The sequence below is a fragment of the Salvelinus alpinus genome, chromosome 16 (assembly GCF_045679555.1).
Source record: "Salvelinus alpinus chromosome 16, SLU_Salpinus.1, whole genome shotgun sequence".
In the NCBI taxonomy this organism is placed as follows: Eukaryota; Metazoa; Chordata; class Actinopteri; order Salmoniformes; family Salmonidae; genus Salvelinus; species Salvelinus alpinus.
In genome coordinates, this window is record NC_092101.1 from 34,536,937 (window position 1) to 34,552,494 (window position 15,558).

The following is a 15,558-nucleotide window of genomic DNA, read 5'->3' on the forward strand; positions in this document are numbered from 1 at the left end:
GTATCCCAGTTTACTGGGCATAATAGACTATTGATTAGCTGATTCCCTGGGTAAGGGTTGTGGCGGCCGGGCTGGCGAGGCTAACTGGTGTTGTGTAATGGGAGCCTGGTCTTCTCCTAACCTACCACGTCATGCCTGTCATCCAACCTGCAATCAGGAAGCACTGTCAAGGCTTTGTCTGCCAGGGAAGGCCAGTCAGGGATATTTTTAGAAACCTACAGTCATAACGCCATCACGATTGACAACTCCATTGTGTCCTCCTCCCAGAGTGCTAAGAACCTTGGCGTGATCCTGGACAACACCCTGTCGTTCTCAACTAACATCAAGGCGGTAACCCGTTCCTGTAGGTTCATGCTCTACAACATTCGCAGAGTACGACCCTGCCTCACGCAGGAAGCGGCGCAGGTCCTAATCCAGGCACTTGTCATCTCCCGTCTGGATTACTGCAACTCGCTGTTGGCTGGGCTCCCTGCCTGTGCCATTAAACCCCTACAACTCATCCAGAACGCCGCAGCCCGTCTGGTGTTCAACTTTCCCAAGTTCTCTCACGTCACCCCGCTCCTCCGCTCTCTCCACTGGCTTCCAGTTGAAGCTCGCATCCGCTACAAGACCATGGTGCTTGCCTACGGAGCTGTGAGGGGAACGGCACCTCCGTACCTTCAGGCTCTGATCAGGCCCTACACCCAAACAAGGGCACTGCGTTCATCCACCTCTGGCCTGCTCGCCTCCCTACCTCTGAGGAAGTACAGTTCCCGCTCAGCCCAGTCAAAACTGTTCGCTGCTCTGGCACCCCAATGGTGGAACAAACTCCCTCACGACGCCAGGTCAGCGGAGTCAATCACCACCTTCCGGAGACACCTGAAACCCCACCTCTTTAAGGAATACCTAGGATAGGATAAAATAATCCTTCTAACCCCCCCCCCCCCTTAAAAGAGTTAGATGCACTATTGTAAAGTGGTTGTTCCACTGGATATCATAAGGTGAATGCACCAATTTGTAAGTCGCTCTGGATAAGAGCGTCTGCTAAATGACTTAAATGTAAATGTAAATGTATAACAGGGATTTTAAAATACTGAGATAAAGCAGATACGACTTTATTATTGACTTATTTGGTTATTTATACTGTCATCGGGGAAGAAAGGTGCTCCTTTAGATTCTTTATGGCTGTTACCTTTGTATCTGCCTTGCTAGGAAATTCAAGTCACACTTTTGTGTTTAGTGTGAACCTTGTGGCTGTCTTCATGGTCCAAGTACTGTCTGCAATGTAATGTAAAGTACTTTATTCTGTAATCTGATTATAGGGCATAAATGGGATTGAAATTCAAGTCAGACTCACCAGTTGTTTTATTGATAAAACACATGGATGATTAAATCAAGGACCCTTTTAAGCAATTAAATGGTCAAGCAAATATTCCTATTTTACAAGGTCTGTTTTATTGAGATTGAGTCCTATCCAGGACCTCATTGTTTTGAGCAGGCTAGGCTGTATGCAGGAACGACTGTCTTCTCAGAACTAGCTCCAGCCGTATCTTGTTCTGAACAGTGAAAACTGGAAAATGAACAAAAACTCTCTTCCAGACAATACAGGCAAGAATTGACACTGGACTAGAATGCAAGATCCATGCTCACTAACCCAACCCTCAACCCTCAGCCACAACAGCATCTATTTTCTGTCCTCATTAAGCCCAGTGAGGCACATCATGTACTCTTGCCTGGTCAAGCTGAGATAGGAACCAGCCCATCGATACAAACTAGCTGTGAGCGACAGCTCCAGCTCCTCTCCTTGGCAGACTGTCACAAACGTGTTGAGGTTGACAGCAGACCTCTTTCTCACCTCTCCACTTGACATCTCTCTGTTTCTGGCTATGAACCTTGGCCCTGCAGCATGGGACAAGGCACTCCTATTGAGGGAAACAAAAATTCCATTAACTCACCACTCTTTGTAATGTGTCTATGTGTAGCTGGTGAGATGAGTCAGGACAGCAGATATGAGTAATGAAAGCAATTTTACTCAATAATATAACAATACACGTCGTATAAATACAAGGCCACAAATACGGACCGCAATACAATAAACAATTACTCACAAACAAACATGGGGGAACAGAGGGTTAAATAATGAACAAGTAATTGGGGAATTGAAACCAGGTGTGTAAGACAAAGACAAAACAAATGGAAAATTACAAGTGGATTGGCGATGACTAGAAGGCCGGTGACGTCGACCGAAGAACGCCGCAACAAGGAGAGGGACCGACTTCGGCGGAAGTCGTGACAGTACCCCGAGCCGCGCGCCGACACCGACCTCGGGGACGAGTTGCAGGGCGATCCGGATGGAGACAGCCACGAAGGGTCCAAGACGTCCTCCACCGGCACCCAGCATCTCTCCTCTGGACCGTACCCCTCCCACTCCACGAGGTACTGAGGGCCCCTCGCCCGACACCTCGAGTCCAGGATGGCTCGAACAGCATACGCCGGGGCCCCCTCGATGTCCAGAGGGGGCGGAGGAACCTCCCGCACCTCAGACTCCTGGAGTGGACCAGCCACCACCGACCTGAGGAGAGACACATGGAACGAGGAATTAATACGGTAATCTGGGGGAAGCTGTAACCTGTAGCATACCTCGTTCAGTCTCCTCAGGACTTTGAATGGCCACGCAAACCGCGGACCCAGCTTCCGGCAGGGCAGGCGGAGGGGCAGGTTTCGGGTTGAGAGCCAGACCCGGTCCTCACTGCAGTGGCGGTCGGCGCTCGCCTTCTGCCGCTTCACGGCCCGTTGCAGGTGCACATGGGCGGCGTCCCAGATCTCCTCTGAGCGCTTAAAGCATTCGTCCACTAGAGGAGCTTCGATCTGGCTCTGATGCCAAGGTGCCAGAACCGGCTGATTCCCCAGTACGCACTGGAAGGGAAAGAGGTTAGTGGAGGAGTGGCGGAGTGAGGTTTGGGCCATCTCTGCCCAGGGGATGAACGCCGCCCACTCCCCCGGCCGGTCCTGGCAATATGACCGCAGAAACCTACCCACATCCTGGTTTACTCTCTCCACCTGCCTCTTACTCTCGGGGTGAAAACCTGAGGTGAGGCTGACCGAGACCCCTAGACGCTCCATGAATGCTCTCCGGACTCTGGACGTGAACTGGGGACCCCGATCAGAGACTATATCCTCAGGCACCCCGTAGTGCCGGAAGACGTAAGTGAACAGGGCCTCCGCAGTCTGTAGGGCCGTAGGGAGACCAGGCAAAGGGAGGAGACGGCAGGACTTAGAAAACCGATCCACAATAACCAGGATTGTGGTGTTGCCCTGTGAGGGAGGAAGATCCATCAGGAAGTCCACCGACAGGTGCGACCACGGCCGTTGCGGAACGGGTAGGGGTTGTAACTTCCTCTGGGCAGGTGCCTGGGAGCCTTGCACTGGGCGCACACCGAGCAGGAGGAAACATAAACCCTCACGTCCTTGGCCAAGGTTGACCACCAGTACTTCCCACTAAGGCAACGCACCGTCCGACCGATGCCAGGGTGACCAGAGGAGGGTGACATGTGGGCCCAATAGATCAAACGGTCGCGGACAGCAGACGGAACGTACAGGCGCCCAGCTGGACACTGGGGGGGAGTGGGCTCTGTGCGTAACGCCCGCTCGATGTCTGCGTCCAGCTCCCACATCACTTGTGCCACCAGGCAAGAGGCCGGAAGTATGGGAGTGTAATCCATGGACTGCTCCTCTGTGTCATACATCCGGGACAGTGTGTCTGCCTTAGCGTTTTGGGTACCTGGTCTGTAGGACAGAGGGAAAACAAAATGGGTAAAGAACATGGCCCACCTTGCCTGGTGAGGGTTGTCTCCTCGCCGCCCGGATGTACTCCAGATTGCGGTGGTCAGTCCAGATGAGAAAAGGGTGTTTAGTCCCCTCATGCCAATGTCTCCATGCCTTCAGAGCCTTGACAACAGCCAACAGCTCCCGGTCCCACACATCATAGTTTCGCTCCGCCGGGCTGAGCCTCTTCGAAAAGAAAGCACAGGGGCGGAGCTTTGGTGGCATGCCCGAGCGCTGAGAGAGCACGGCTCCTATCCCAGCCTCGGTCGCGTCCACCTCCACTATGAATGCCAAAGAGGGATCCGGATGAGCCAGCACGGGAGCCGAGGTAAACAGAGCCTTCAGGTGACCAAAAGCCCTGTCCGCCTCAGCCGACCACTGCAGCTGCACCAGTCCCCCCTTCAGCAGTGAGGTAATGGGAGCTGCTACCTGACCAAAACTCCGGATAAACCTCCGGTAGTAGTTGGCAAACCCTAGAAACCGCTGCACTTCCTTTACCGTGGTGGGAGTCGGCCAATTTATGCACGGCTGAAATGCGGTCACTCTCCATCTCCACCCCTGAAGTGGAAATGCGGTACCCTAGGAAGGAGATGGACTGTTGGAAGAATAGACATTTTTCAGCCTTGACGTACAGGTCATGCTCCAACAGTCGACCAAGCACCCTGCGCACCAGGGACACATGCTCGGCGCGTGTAGCGGAGTATATTAGAATGTCATCTATATACACCACTACACCCTGCCCATGCAGGTCCCGGAAAATCTCGTCAACAAAGGCCTGGAAGACTGATGGAGCATTCATCAACCCGTACGGCATGACGAGGTACTCATAGTGCCCTAAGGTGGTACTAAATGCCGTCTTCCACTCGTTCCCCTCCCGAATACGCACCAGGTTGTAAGCTCTCCTGAGATCCAATTTTGTGAAGAAGCGCGCCCCGTGCATTGACTCGATCGCACTGGCAATGAGAGGCAGCGGGTAGCTGTACCTCACAGTGATCTGATTGATACCTCGATAGTCAATACACGGGCGCAGACCACCATCCTTCTTCTTCACAAAAAAGAAACTCGAGGAGGCAGGTGAAGTGGAGGGCCAAATGTATCCCTGCCCCAGGGATTTGGAGACATATGTTTCCATAGCCGCTGTCTCCTCCTGTGACAGAGGATACACGTGACTCCTGGGAAGTGCTGCGTCTGGGAAGTGCTGCATCACACCAGGAGATTTATCGCACAATCCTCCCGTCGATGGGGTGGTAATTTAGTCGCCCTCTTCTTACAGATAGCGAGAGCCAAATCTGCATATTCTGAGGGGATGCGCACGGTGGAGACCTGGTCTGGACTTTCCACCATAGTCGCACCGATGGAAACCCCTACACACCTCCATGAGCACTTTCGTGACCACCTCTTGAGAGCCCTCTGTTGCCACGAAATAGTGGGATAATGACAGGCCAACCAGGGTAGGCCCAGCACCATGGGAAACGCAGGAGAATCAATAAGGAAGAGACTGATTCTCTTCTTGTGACCCTCCTGCGTAACCATGTCTAGTGGAGCGGTGGCCTCCCTAATCAGCCCTGACCCTAATGTTCGACTATCTAGGGCGTGCACAGGGAAGGGCATATCCACAGGAACAAGGAGGATCCCTAAATTATGGGCAAATGGACGGTCAATAAAATTCCCAGCTGCGCCTGAATCTACGAGCGCCTTATGCGGGGAAAACTTAATAAACACATACAACATTTAATAAACACATACATGTGAGCAACAGGGGGCTCTGAGTGAGCCTGGTGCCGACTCACCTGGGGTGACACGATAGTGCCCTGCCTGCTGCCTCGACTCCCTGGGGAACCCCCCCCAGCACCGACCAGCAGTGTGCCCTCTGCGGCCACAGATGGTGCAGGGAATGACCCCCCCTCCTCCGGTCGCCCTAAGCGCAGCACCTCCCAGCTCCATGGGCGTCGGATTGGAGGTGCTGGGGGATGGAACTGACGGGCCCCGATCCAGACGTCCGCGGGTGGCCAGCAGGTTGTCCAGCCGGATGGACAGGTCCACCAGCTGGTCCAACGTGAGGGTGGTGTCTCGGCAGGCCAACTCCCGACGGACGTCCTTGCGCAGACTGCACCTGTAGAGATCGATCAGGGCCCTGTTGCTCCATCCCGCGCTGGCGGCCAGGGTCCGGAAGTCCAAAGCGAAATCCTGCGCGCTCCTCGTCCCCTGCCTCAGGTTGAACAGACGTTCACCTGCCGCTCGACCCTCAGGCGGGTGGTCGAAAACTGCCCAAAAGCGGCGGGTGAACTCTGCGTAATGGTCCAACGCCGCGTCTCCCTCACTCCATATGGCGTTGGCCCACCCCAGGGCTTTCCCTGAGAGGCAGGAGACGACGGCGGACACGCTCTTACATCCCGAAGGAGCCGGGTGGACGGTCGCCAGGTAGAGCTCCAGCTGGAGTAGGAACCCCTGGCATCCGGCAGCCGTCCCATCATACTCCCTCGGGAGTGCGAGCCGAATCCCGCTGGGACCGGGTGAAGGAGGGGTGGACCGTGGAGCCTGCTGTAGTGGGGCTGGTGGAGGCGTTGGAAAAGCTCCTTCTCTCTCCCATCTATCCATCGTCTGCAGCACGCGATCCATGGCGGTGCCCAGACGTTGTAACAAGGTCGCGTGCTGCTGGATGCGCTCTTCGACCGGGAAATGGGGGCCGTCTGCTCCTGCTGACTACTTTTCAGGTGAGTAATTCTGTAATGCGTCTGTGTGTAGCTGGTGAGTTGAGTCAGGCGCAGGACAGCAGATATGAGTAATGAAAGCAATTTTACTCAATAATATAACAATACATTTACATTTACATTTAAGTCATTTAGCAGACGCTCTTATCCAGAGCGACTTACAAGTTGGTGCATTCACCTTATGATGTCCAGTGGAACAACCACTTTACAATAGTGCATCTAACTCTAAGGGGGGGGGGGGGTTAGAAGGATTACTTTATCCTATCCTAGGTATTCCTTAAAGAGGTGGGGAATACCTAGGATAGGATAAATACACGTCATATAAATACAAGGCCACAAATACGGACCGCAATACAATAAACAATTACTCACAAACAAACATGGGGGAATAGAGGGTTAAATAATTAATAGGTAATTGGGGAATTGAAACCAGGTGTGTAAGACAAAGACAAAACAAATGGAAAATGAAAAGTGGATCGGCGATGGCTAGAAGGCCGGTGACATCGACCACCGAACGCCGCCCGAACAAGGAGAGGGACCGACTTTTGTGGAAGTCGTGACACTCTTCTCTTCCACACCAATATTCTCTGTCCTTGATTGCATCCCAAATGGCACCCTAGTCCCTATGTAGTGCACTACTTTTGACCAGGGCCCATACCATGCACTATATAGATAGTTCTACAGTAGTGGTGTGAATTGGCGGTTGGAAAAAAATTCACATTTGTATCCTATTTCTCCCAAACTTTCAGCACACGTCTTCCAACGTATGTCAGGTAGACATATATAATACTCACACACTTCGTTTGTTTTGCATATTTGAAATATTTACCTGAATTCCTTACCATCGCACTACACATGGGGCGGCAGGTAGCCTAGTGGTTAGAGCGTTGGGCCAGTAACCGAAAGGTTGCTAGATCGAGTCCCTGAGCTGACAAGGTAAAATTCTGTCGTTCTGCCCCTGAACAAGGCAGTTGTTCCTAGGCTGTCATTGTAAATAAGAATTTGTTCTTAACTGACTTGCCTAGTTAAATAAAGGTTAAATAAAAAACTACTGAACAAAGTGTAAAGTTGCAGTAAAGGGAGAACCATGCATAGATCATTGTGAGTAACCTATTACAGATACATTTTAGACATTTTATTTGCATACCAAATTAACAAAAGATTAAAAACATAATTTTTTACCAGATTTTCAAAACCTTTAAGTTAATTTGGAGAAGTATAATCTCTATTGTTCTCTGTGACATGTTCAGTGTTGATTGTATAAATCTGAAACCTGTTGATTGATTGAATTACTTATGCATCTAATTAATTATGTTAAATGTTTCAATTACCACTTTACGTTTTGGTAAAATAACAGGTGTTTCAAATCAAATCAAATGTTATTGGTCACATAATAATATGGTTAGCAGATGTTATTGGTCACATAATAATATGGTTAGCAGATGTTATTGGTCACATAATAATATGGTTAGCAGATGTTATTGGTCACATAATAATATGGTTAGCAGATGTTATTGGTCACATAATAATATGGTTAGCAGATGCTATTGCGTGTGGAGCGAAATGCTTGTGCTTCTAGTTCTGACAGTGCATCAATATCTAACATGCAATCTAACAATTCCACAACAACTACCTAATACACACAAATCTAAGTAAAGGAATGGAATAAATATACATATAAATATATGGATGAGCAATGACAGAGAGGCATAGGCAAGATGCAATAGATGGTATAAAATACAGTATATACATATGAGATTAGTGATACAAGATATTATTATTATTATTATTAAAGTGGCATTATTAAAGTGACTAGTGATCCATTTATTAAAGTGGCCAATGATTTCAAGTGTGTATGTAGGCAGCAGCCTCTCTGTGTTAGTGATGGCTGTTAAAGAGTCTGATGGCCTTGAGATAGAAGCTGTTTTTCAGTCTCTTGGTCCCAGCTTTGATGCACCTGTATTGACCTCGCCTTCTGGATGGTAGCGGGGTGAACAGGCAGTGGCTTGGGTGGTTGTTGTCTTTGATGATCTTTTTGGCCTTCCTGTGACATCGGATGCTGTAGGTGTCCTGGAGGGCAGGTAGATTGTCCCCGGTGATGCGTTGTCCAAACCGCATAGGGGGGTGCTCCCTCTGCTGTTTCCTGAAGTCCACGATCATCTCCTTTCTTTTGTTGATGTTGAGTGAGAGGTTGTTTTCCTGACACCACACTCCGAGTGCCCTCACCTCCTCCCTGTAGGCTGTCTCGTCATTGTTGGTAATCAAGCCCCACTACTGTTGCGTCGTTTAGTTGGATGCGTGCATGGCCATGCAGTCATGGGTGAACAGGGAGTACAGGAGGGGACTGAGCACGCATCCTTGAGGATCAGCGAAGTGGAGGTATTGTTTCCTACCTTCACTACCTGGGGGCGGCCCGTCAGGAAGTCCAGGACTCAATTGCACAGGGCGGGGTTGAGACCCAGGGCCTGAAGCTTAATGATGAGCTTGAAGGGTACTATGGTGTTGAATGCTGAGCTATAGTCAATGAACAGCATTCTAAATAAGTATTCCTCTTGTCCAGATGGGATAGGGCAGTGTGATGGCGCTTGCATCGTCTGTGGACATATTGGAGCGGTAAGCAAATTGAAGTGGGTCTAGGGTGACAGGTAAGGTGGGGGTGACATGATCCTTGACTAGTCTCTCAAAGCACTTCATGATGACAGAAATGAGTGCTACGGGGCGATAGTCATTTAGTTCAGTTACCTTTGCTTTCTTGAATACAGAAACAATGGTGGCCGTCTTGAAGCATATGGGGACAGCAGGATAGGGAGCAATTGAATATGTCCGTAAACACTCCAGCCAGCTGGTCTGCTCTGAGGACGCGGCTAGGGATGCTGTCTGGGCCGGCAGCCTTGCAAAGGATAACACGTTTAAATGTCTTACTCACGTCGGCCATGGAGAACGAGAGCCCACAGACCTTGGTAGCGGGCTGCGTCGGTGGCACTGTATTATCCTCAAAACGGTCAAAGAAGGTGTTAAGTTTGTCTGAAAGCAAGACGTCGGTGTCCGTGACGTGGCTGGTTTTCCTTTTGTAGTCCCTGATTGTCTGTAGAACCTGCCACATACATCTCGTGTCTGAGCCGTTGAATTGCGACTGTACTTTGTCTCTATACTGACATTTCGCTTGTTTGATTGCCGTGCGAAGGGAGTCACTACACTGTTTGTATTTGGCCATATTCCTAGTCACCTTTCCATGGTTAAATGCTGTTGTTCGCGCTTTCAGTTTTGCGCGAATGTCACGATCTATCCACGGTTTCTGGTTAGGGTAGGTTTTAATAGTCACAGTAGGTACAACATCTCCAATACACTTCCTTATAAACTCACTCACCGAATCAACATATATGTCGATATTATTCCCTGAGGCTACCCGGAACATGTCACAGTCCGCGTGATCAAAACAATCTTGAAGCGTGGATTCAGACCAGCGTTGATTGGACTAGGACTAATAGTTTAATAGTCCTTAGCATGGCTACATCCTACACATTTCAGTGTCAAGTGTCAATTATAGAGATAAACAGAGGACTCTAGATGTAAATAGCTAATTTTGGTATAGACATTGCCATCGAGGGCTTCCACCATTTTAAAAGTAGTCAACTGGGTGGGGATTCCTATGGGTTGGGGTGTGATCAGCCAATCATCAGAGAGCATTGTCTTCTTCAAATTTGGTTGCCTATGGTTTGTAAATCAAAGACTAAAATAATATCCATGACCAAGACTAAGATGTATACCAGGACACTGGTCCCAAGATCCAGACCCATTGAGCTGAGACCATGACAAGTTACAGACCAAATTTATGTGGTCATGAATGATCTCAAGACCACGTGCTCCTTTCTTCAATAGTGTCACATCCTGGCTCTTAGATGGGGCCAAGCAAGGGAGTCCATGCGTTGGCAGTTAAGGACTAACAAAAACTATTTATTAAATAACTGACAAGGTATAAAACTACAAACTAACCTGTGAAGTGGGAAAGTAGGCATGTGAGGGGGGTAATGGAAATGCATTATCCAAAAAACATAATATAGTGATTGTTCAACAGACAATATTTTATTTTTACAGATGGAAAAATGTGGAAGAGGCAGGAAGTGTCAACTGCCAAATATCCCCTGAGGAACTGGAAGGTGAGTGTACCATTATAACAACAAACAAACAACAGCAACACATCACCTTAAAATCTCAACAGCCATTGACATGTCTAAAACCTTGTCAATGAAATAATGAAAAGTGGGCAGAGGGTTTTCTTGCTTCCTGGCAGCCTGTTTTATTGTCAAAGACTCCAGCTACCCTAGTCATAGACTTTTCTCTCTGCTACCGCACGGCAAGCGGTACCGGAGCACCAAGTCTAGGTCCAAGAGGCTTCTAAACAGCTTCTACCCCCAAGCCATAAGACTCCTGAATAGCTAATCAAATGGCTACCGAGACTATTGCCCCCCCCCCCCCCCACACGCTACTACTACTTTCTGTTGTCATCTATGCATAGTCACTTAAATAACTCTACCTACATGTATATACTGTACTACTCGACACCGGTGCCCCCACACATTGACTATGTACCAGTACCCCCTGTATATATCCCCTCTATTGTTATTTATTGCTGCTCTTTAATTATTTGTTATTCTTATCTCTTACTTTTTTATTTTTGGATTTTCTTAAAACTGCCCTGTTGGTTAAGGACTTGTAAGCAAGCATTTCACTGTAAGGTCTACACCTGTTGTATTCGGCGCATGTGACAAATAAAATTTGATTTGATTTAACCATTAGCGTTGTCTGTAGTAGTATGTTTCAGCCTTGCCAGTTTCCACTACACAGCCAATCTGATCTGGGCCTTTGTACTGGCCTGACAGACATACAGCTGCTGCCTCCAGAGAAACTCATTTTATAAGTGCCTTTGAAACATTATCCTCGCTGGGCCCTGGAGGGGTGTCGGCTGTCAATTAAGTAATTAAAGAGGTAGGTGTTGGCCACAGCCGGCCCACAGGCCTGTCAGTGGACTGTCCAGCAGACCTGGGTTCAAATACTATTTAAAATAGTTTTGAGCTGTTGGTTAGCCTACCTGGAGTGCAAAGTGGGCAAGGTTTTCACTTTTAGGACTTTACAATTGGTTCCATTGCAACAGGTAAGCTCAATCAAGTACAGCTAGAGTATTCAAAATGATTTCAAATAGTATTTGAATCCAGGGCTGTTCCAGTGGGCCCTAGGCCTGGTTAGTGAGGCCTGACCAGGGAGGGAGTGTCTCCATGTCAGACTAGGGGGCTGGCGGCTATGTGCTAGGGGCTGGGGGCTGATGGTGATGGGACAGTAAGGATAGGCATCCGGATCACCTTACCTACAACAGCTTGGAGTCCCACAACCTCACAGGGATTATGTAACATACAACGACCAAATCAAATGCAAATGGACAACAGGCAGGGCATGCCTTGACAGGGCTGGGGCCACCACCCACCACGGAGATGTATTCTGTAACCAACTCAATTCAATAAACGGTATTCATTCCCAAGAGGCAATTATTGCTGTGCATACAAGGAGTCAAGTAAACAGCAAAATGATGACAGGAGAGATGTGTTCGGTAACCAGCGAAGCAACTTTGTTGTGGTTGTTGCCTGCTGTCATAGAGATAAACATGCCTTCTGTGACTTGCAAGCCAGATAAATCAATATACAATGTATCTCTTTCTCAAAAATGTTAGACTGAGTGTTGGCCTTGCTGTGAGTCGTTTTGCTTGTGGTGACATTACATTATCACCAGCTGTGGTTGGTATGGCTCACAGGTTTTATATTTTGCAGCCACTGTTTTATCTATGTTGTTATGTTTACATTCTGTGTTTATGTTTGTATGTTTACTTATGCTATATTTAATTTGTCTGCTCTATGTTGATTATTTTACTATGTTTATTTATTCAACATCATGTATGTGTCATTTCTATATTTCTCTGCCTTTGTTGAACTTCAATCAGTCAGTTTGTTGAATATTTTGAAATGGCTCTAGTAACTGCAGTAAGTTCTGTAGTGCCTTGTAACCTTGTCTGTCCTATATATGATGTTGTGGGTGAATGTGTTGTAATGGGAGTAGTAATTCTAATGATGCAGTGTATACTGTATCCCTGCTCCTCTTAATGTTGTGGATGAATGTGTTGTAATGGGTGTAATAACTACAGATGTAGGATCTTAATTTGATCACTCTTTTGTTGGTGAGAATTTATAGAGTATTCAATGTTTAAAAATATTATTAAAATGTCAGACTTGATTTGCCCCAAAAGAAACATTTATCAACCCCTACAAAAAATGTCCATTAATTATAATCCACATAATAATTCAAATTTCCTGTTGCTGCAGGATTATTTTCCTGCTGTAGCAAACAGGCTCAAATTAACGTCCTACATCTGCAGTAACTCTGTGCTCTAGTGACATACTGAATCCCTGTCTGTGGATGAATGTGTTGTAATGGGTGTAGTAATTATAATGTTGTAGTGACATGTACTGTTTCCCTCCCCTTCCCAGATGATGCTGTGGGTGGTGGCCTCTCTGCTGACCCTGATAGAGGGGGTGTTCTCTGAGGAGGACCCAAAGGAGGCCCACACTGAGCAGCTTCGAGCCCAGGAGAGGACCACCACCACTGGGACCTGGCTCCCAGACCACCACCCAGAGGTCCACGAGCTGGAAGAGAAGAGGGGCGGCCATGGCCAGGCCTCCTGGCCTAGTCTTTTCGGTTAGTACTTCCTCAGACCACTCCACGACCTCAGAAAGGGGTCAAATAATGGATGCTGTCACACAAACCACATCACATAAAATTGCAATGGGCCCTGGTCAAAAGACATGCACTACAGTAGGGAATAGGGTGTTATTTGGGATGCAGCCAAAGTATCTGGAGCAGAGGACCCCCCAGTGCACCATGGGAAAGCATGTAACATTACTGTATATCAAGGTCTCTGATTGCTGCGTGGGAGCCATCTAACAGTACATACCCAGCCCTGCATGTTCATCTCTGTCCGCAGAGTTTTTATTAGATGGAGAAGCACATTCTTTATCCTATTCTACATCCTTCAGTGTACTGCAACCATAATCAAATCAGTTTTAGAGCTGTCAAGCTGTCTCTCTGAGAACAACAATTAATACATCTGAAGCTGATGCCTTGAATGGTAATGGCCATAAAACAAGATAATGTCTGTGTCTCATATGGCACCCTATTCCCTGTATAGTGCAATACTTATAACCAGAGCCCTGTAGGACTCCCTATGGGCCTGGTAAAAAGTAGTGCACTACATAGGTGATAGGGTGCCATTTGGGAGGCAGTCCATCACTCGCTTATGGCTACTAGAACTTCTGGTAGTTTTCAATGCAGCAGGTTGCTGTATATGTTATGTCCTGGGTCTGGGTGGATGGATCTCCACTGACCTCTGAGTTACCAATCACAGAGCTATCACAGCCAACCCTGAGGCTACGGCTGAGGACACAAACGCGTACAGCAAATTCCACTACGACCTCTGCAGAGACATCAAACAGGCAAAAGGACAATATCGGAACAAGGTGGAATCCTATTATACCAGCTCCGATGCTTGGCGCATGTGGCAGGGGCTACAGTACATTACGGACTACAAAGGAAGCCCTAGCTGTGATCTGCCCAACGATGCTTTTCTACCAGACGAACGCAATGCTTTTTATGCACGCTTCGACAAAAACAACACAGAGCCCTGCGTGAGGGCCCCCGCTAATCCGGAGGACTGGGTGATCTCTCTCGCCAAGGCTGACGTGAGTAAGGTTTTTAAGCGGGTCAACACTCGTAAGGCCGCAGGGCCAGACAGTATTCCAGGATGTGTCCTCGAGGCATGCGCAGACCAGCTGGCAGGCATCTTCACTGACATTTTCAACCATCTCCTTGTCCCGGTCTGTAACACTTACATGCTTCAAGCTGACTACCATTATTCCTGTTCCCAAAAACTCTAAGGTCTCCTGCCACAATGACTACCGCCCTGTAGCACTCACATCTCTAATAATGAAGTGTTTTGAAAGGCTGTTCATGGCACACATCAATGCCATCATCCCAGACACCTTGAACCCACTCCAATTTGCACACCGCCCCAATGAATCCACAGACTACGTAATCTCAATTGCACTCCACTGGATCCTGGACTTCCTGACAGGCCGACCCCAGGTGGTAAGAGTAGGCAACAACACCTCATCCACGCTGACCATCAACACGGGGGTCTCTCAGGGGTGTGTGCTTAGTCCCCTCTTGTACTCCTTGTTCACCCATGACTGAGTGGCCACACACAACTCCAACTCCATCATTAAGTTTGCTGATGACACGACAGTGGTCAGCCTGATCACCAGCGGTGATGAGACTTGGAAGTGTGGTGCTAGGACAACAACCTCACCCTCAACTTCAGCAAGACCGAGAGTGTGCAAAGCTGTCATCAAGGCAAAGGGTGGCTACTTTGAAGAATATGAAATATAATTTTTTATTTGTTTATTTGTTTAACACTTTTTTGGTTACTACATGATTCCATATGTGTTATTTCATAGTTTTGATGTCTTCACTATTATTCTACAAGTTAGAAAATAGTAAAAATAAAGAAAACCCTGGAATGAGTAGGTGTGTCCAGACTTCTGACTGGTACTGTAAGCATTTCAATGTACTTGTGCATGTGACAATAAAACTTGAACTCTGTCAAGAACACACAGGTCTTAGAGGGCAAGATAGTTTCAAGATATTGTGTATGAGTACATATCTTTTGGTTTATATTGTTCGTGCTTCTTTATTGACTCTTTGTAAACAATCCCCCCCCCCCAAAAAAAATGTGCAAAATCACTTGTTAAGCCGATTTTTAGAGAGTCTTTGAAGCAACACTGTGTCGGAAGTGATTCCCTAAAGCTTGTGGAATATTTCTATAATTGTATGAAATTATTTAAAACCCTTGTGGCGTGTTTTAACATGGCTAGATGTGGAAGGAGTTGACTACCAGCTCCCTTGTTCTTGTTTTGCCGGAGGAACATTTTTATTCAAATTCAAT

The 15,558-nt window shown here is 47.8% G+C and overlaps 1 protein-coding gene across 1 annotated transcript in view; it reads left to right on the forward strand.

Moving 5' to 3' along the window:
* The window catches only part of LOC139541397 (neurturin), a 34,730-nt gene that overhangs the window by 13,861 nt on the left and 5,311 nt on the right, over window positions 1-15,558 (forward strand). The window contains exons 2-3 of the mRNA XM_071346005.1: window positions 10,611-10,672; window positions 13,049-13,256. Coding sequence (XP_071202106.1) covers window positions 10,611-10,672; window positions 13,049-13,256 — 270 coding nt within the window. The remainder of the gene's footprint in view (window positions 1-10,610; window positions 10,673-13,048; window positions 13,257-15,558) is intronic.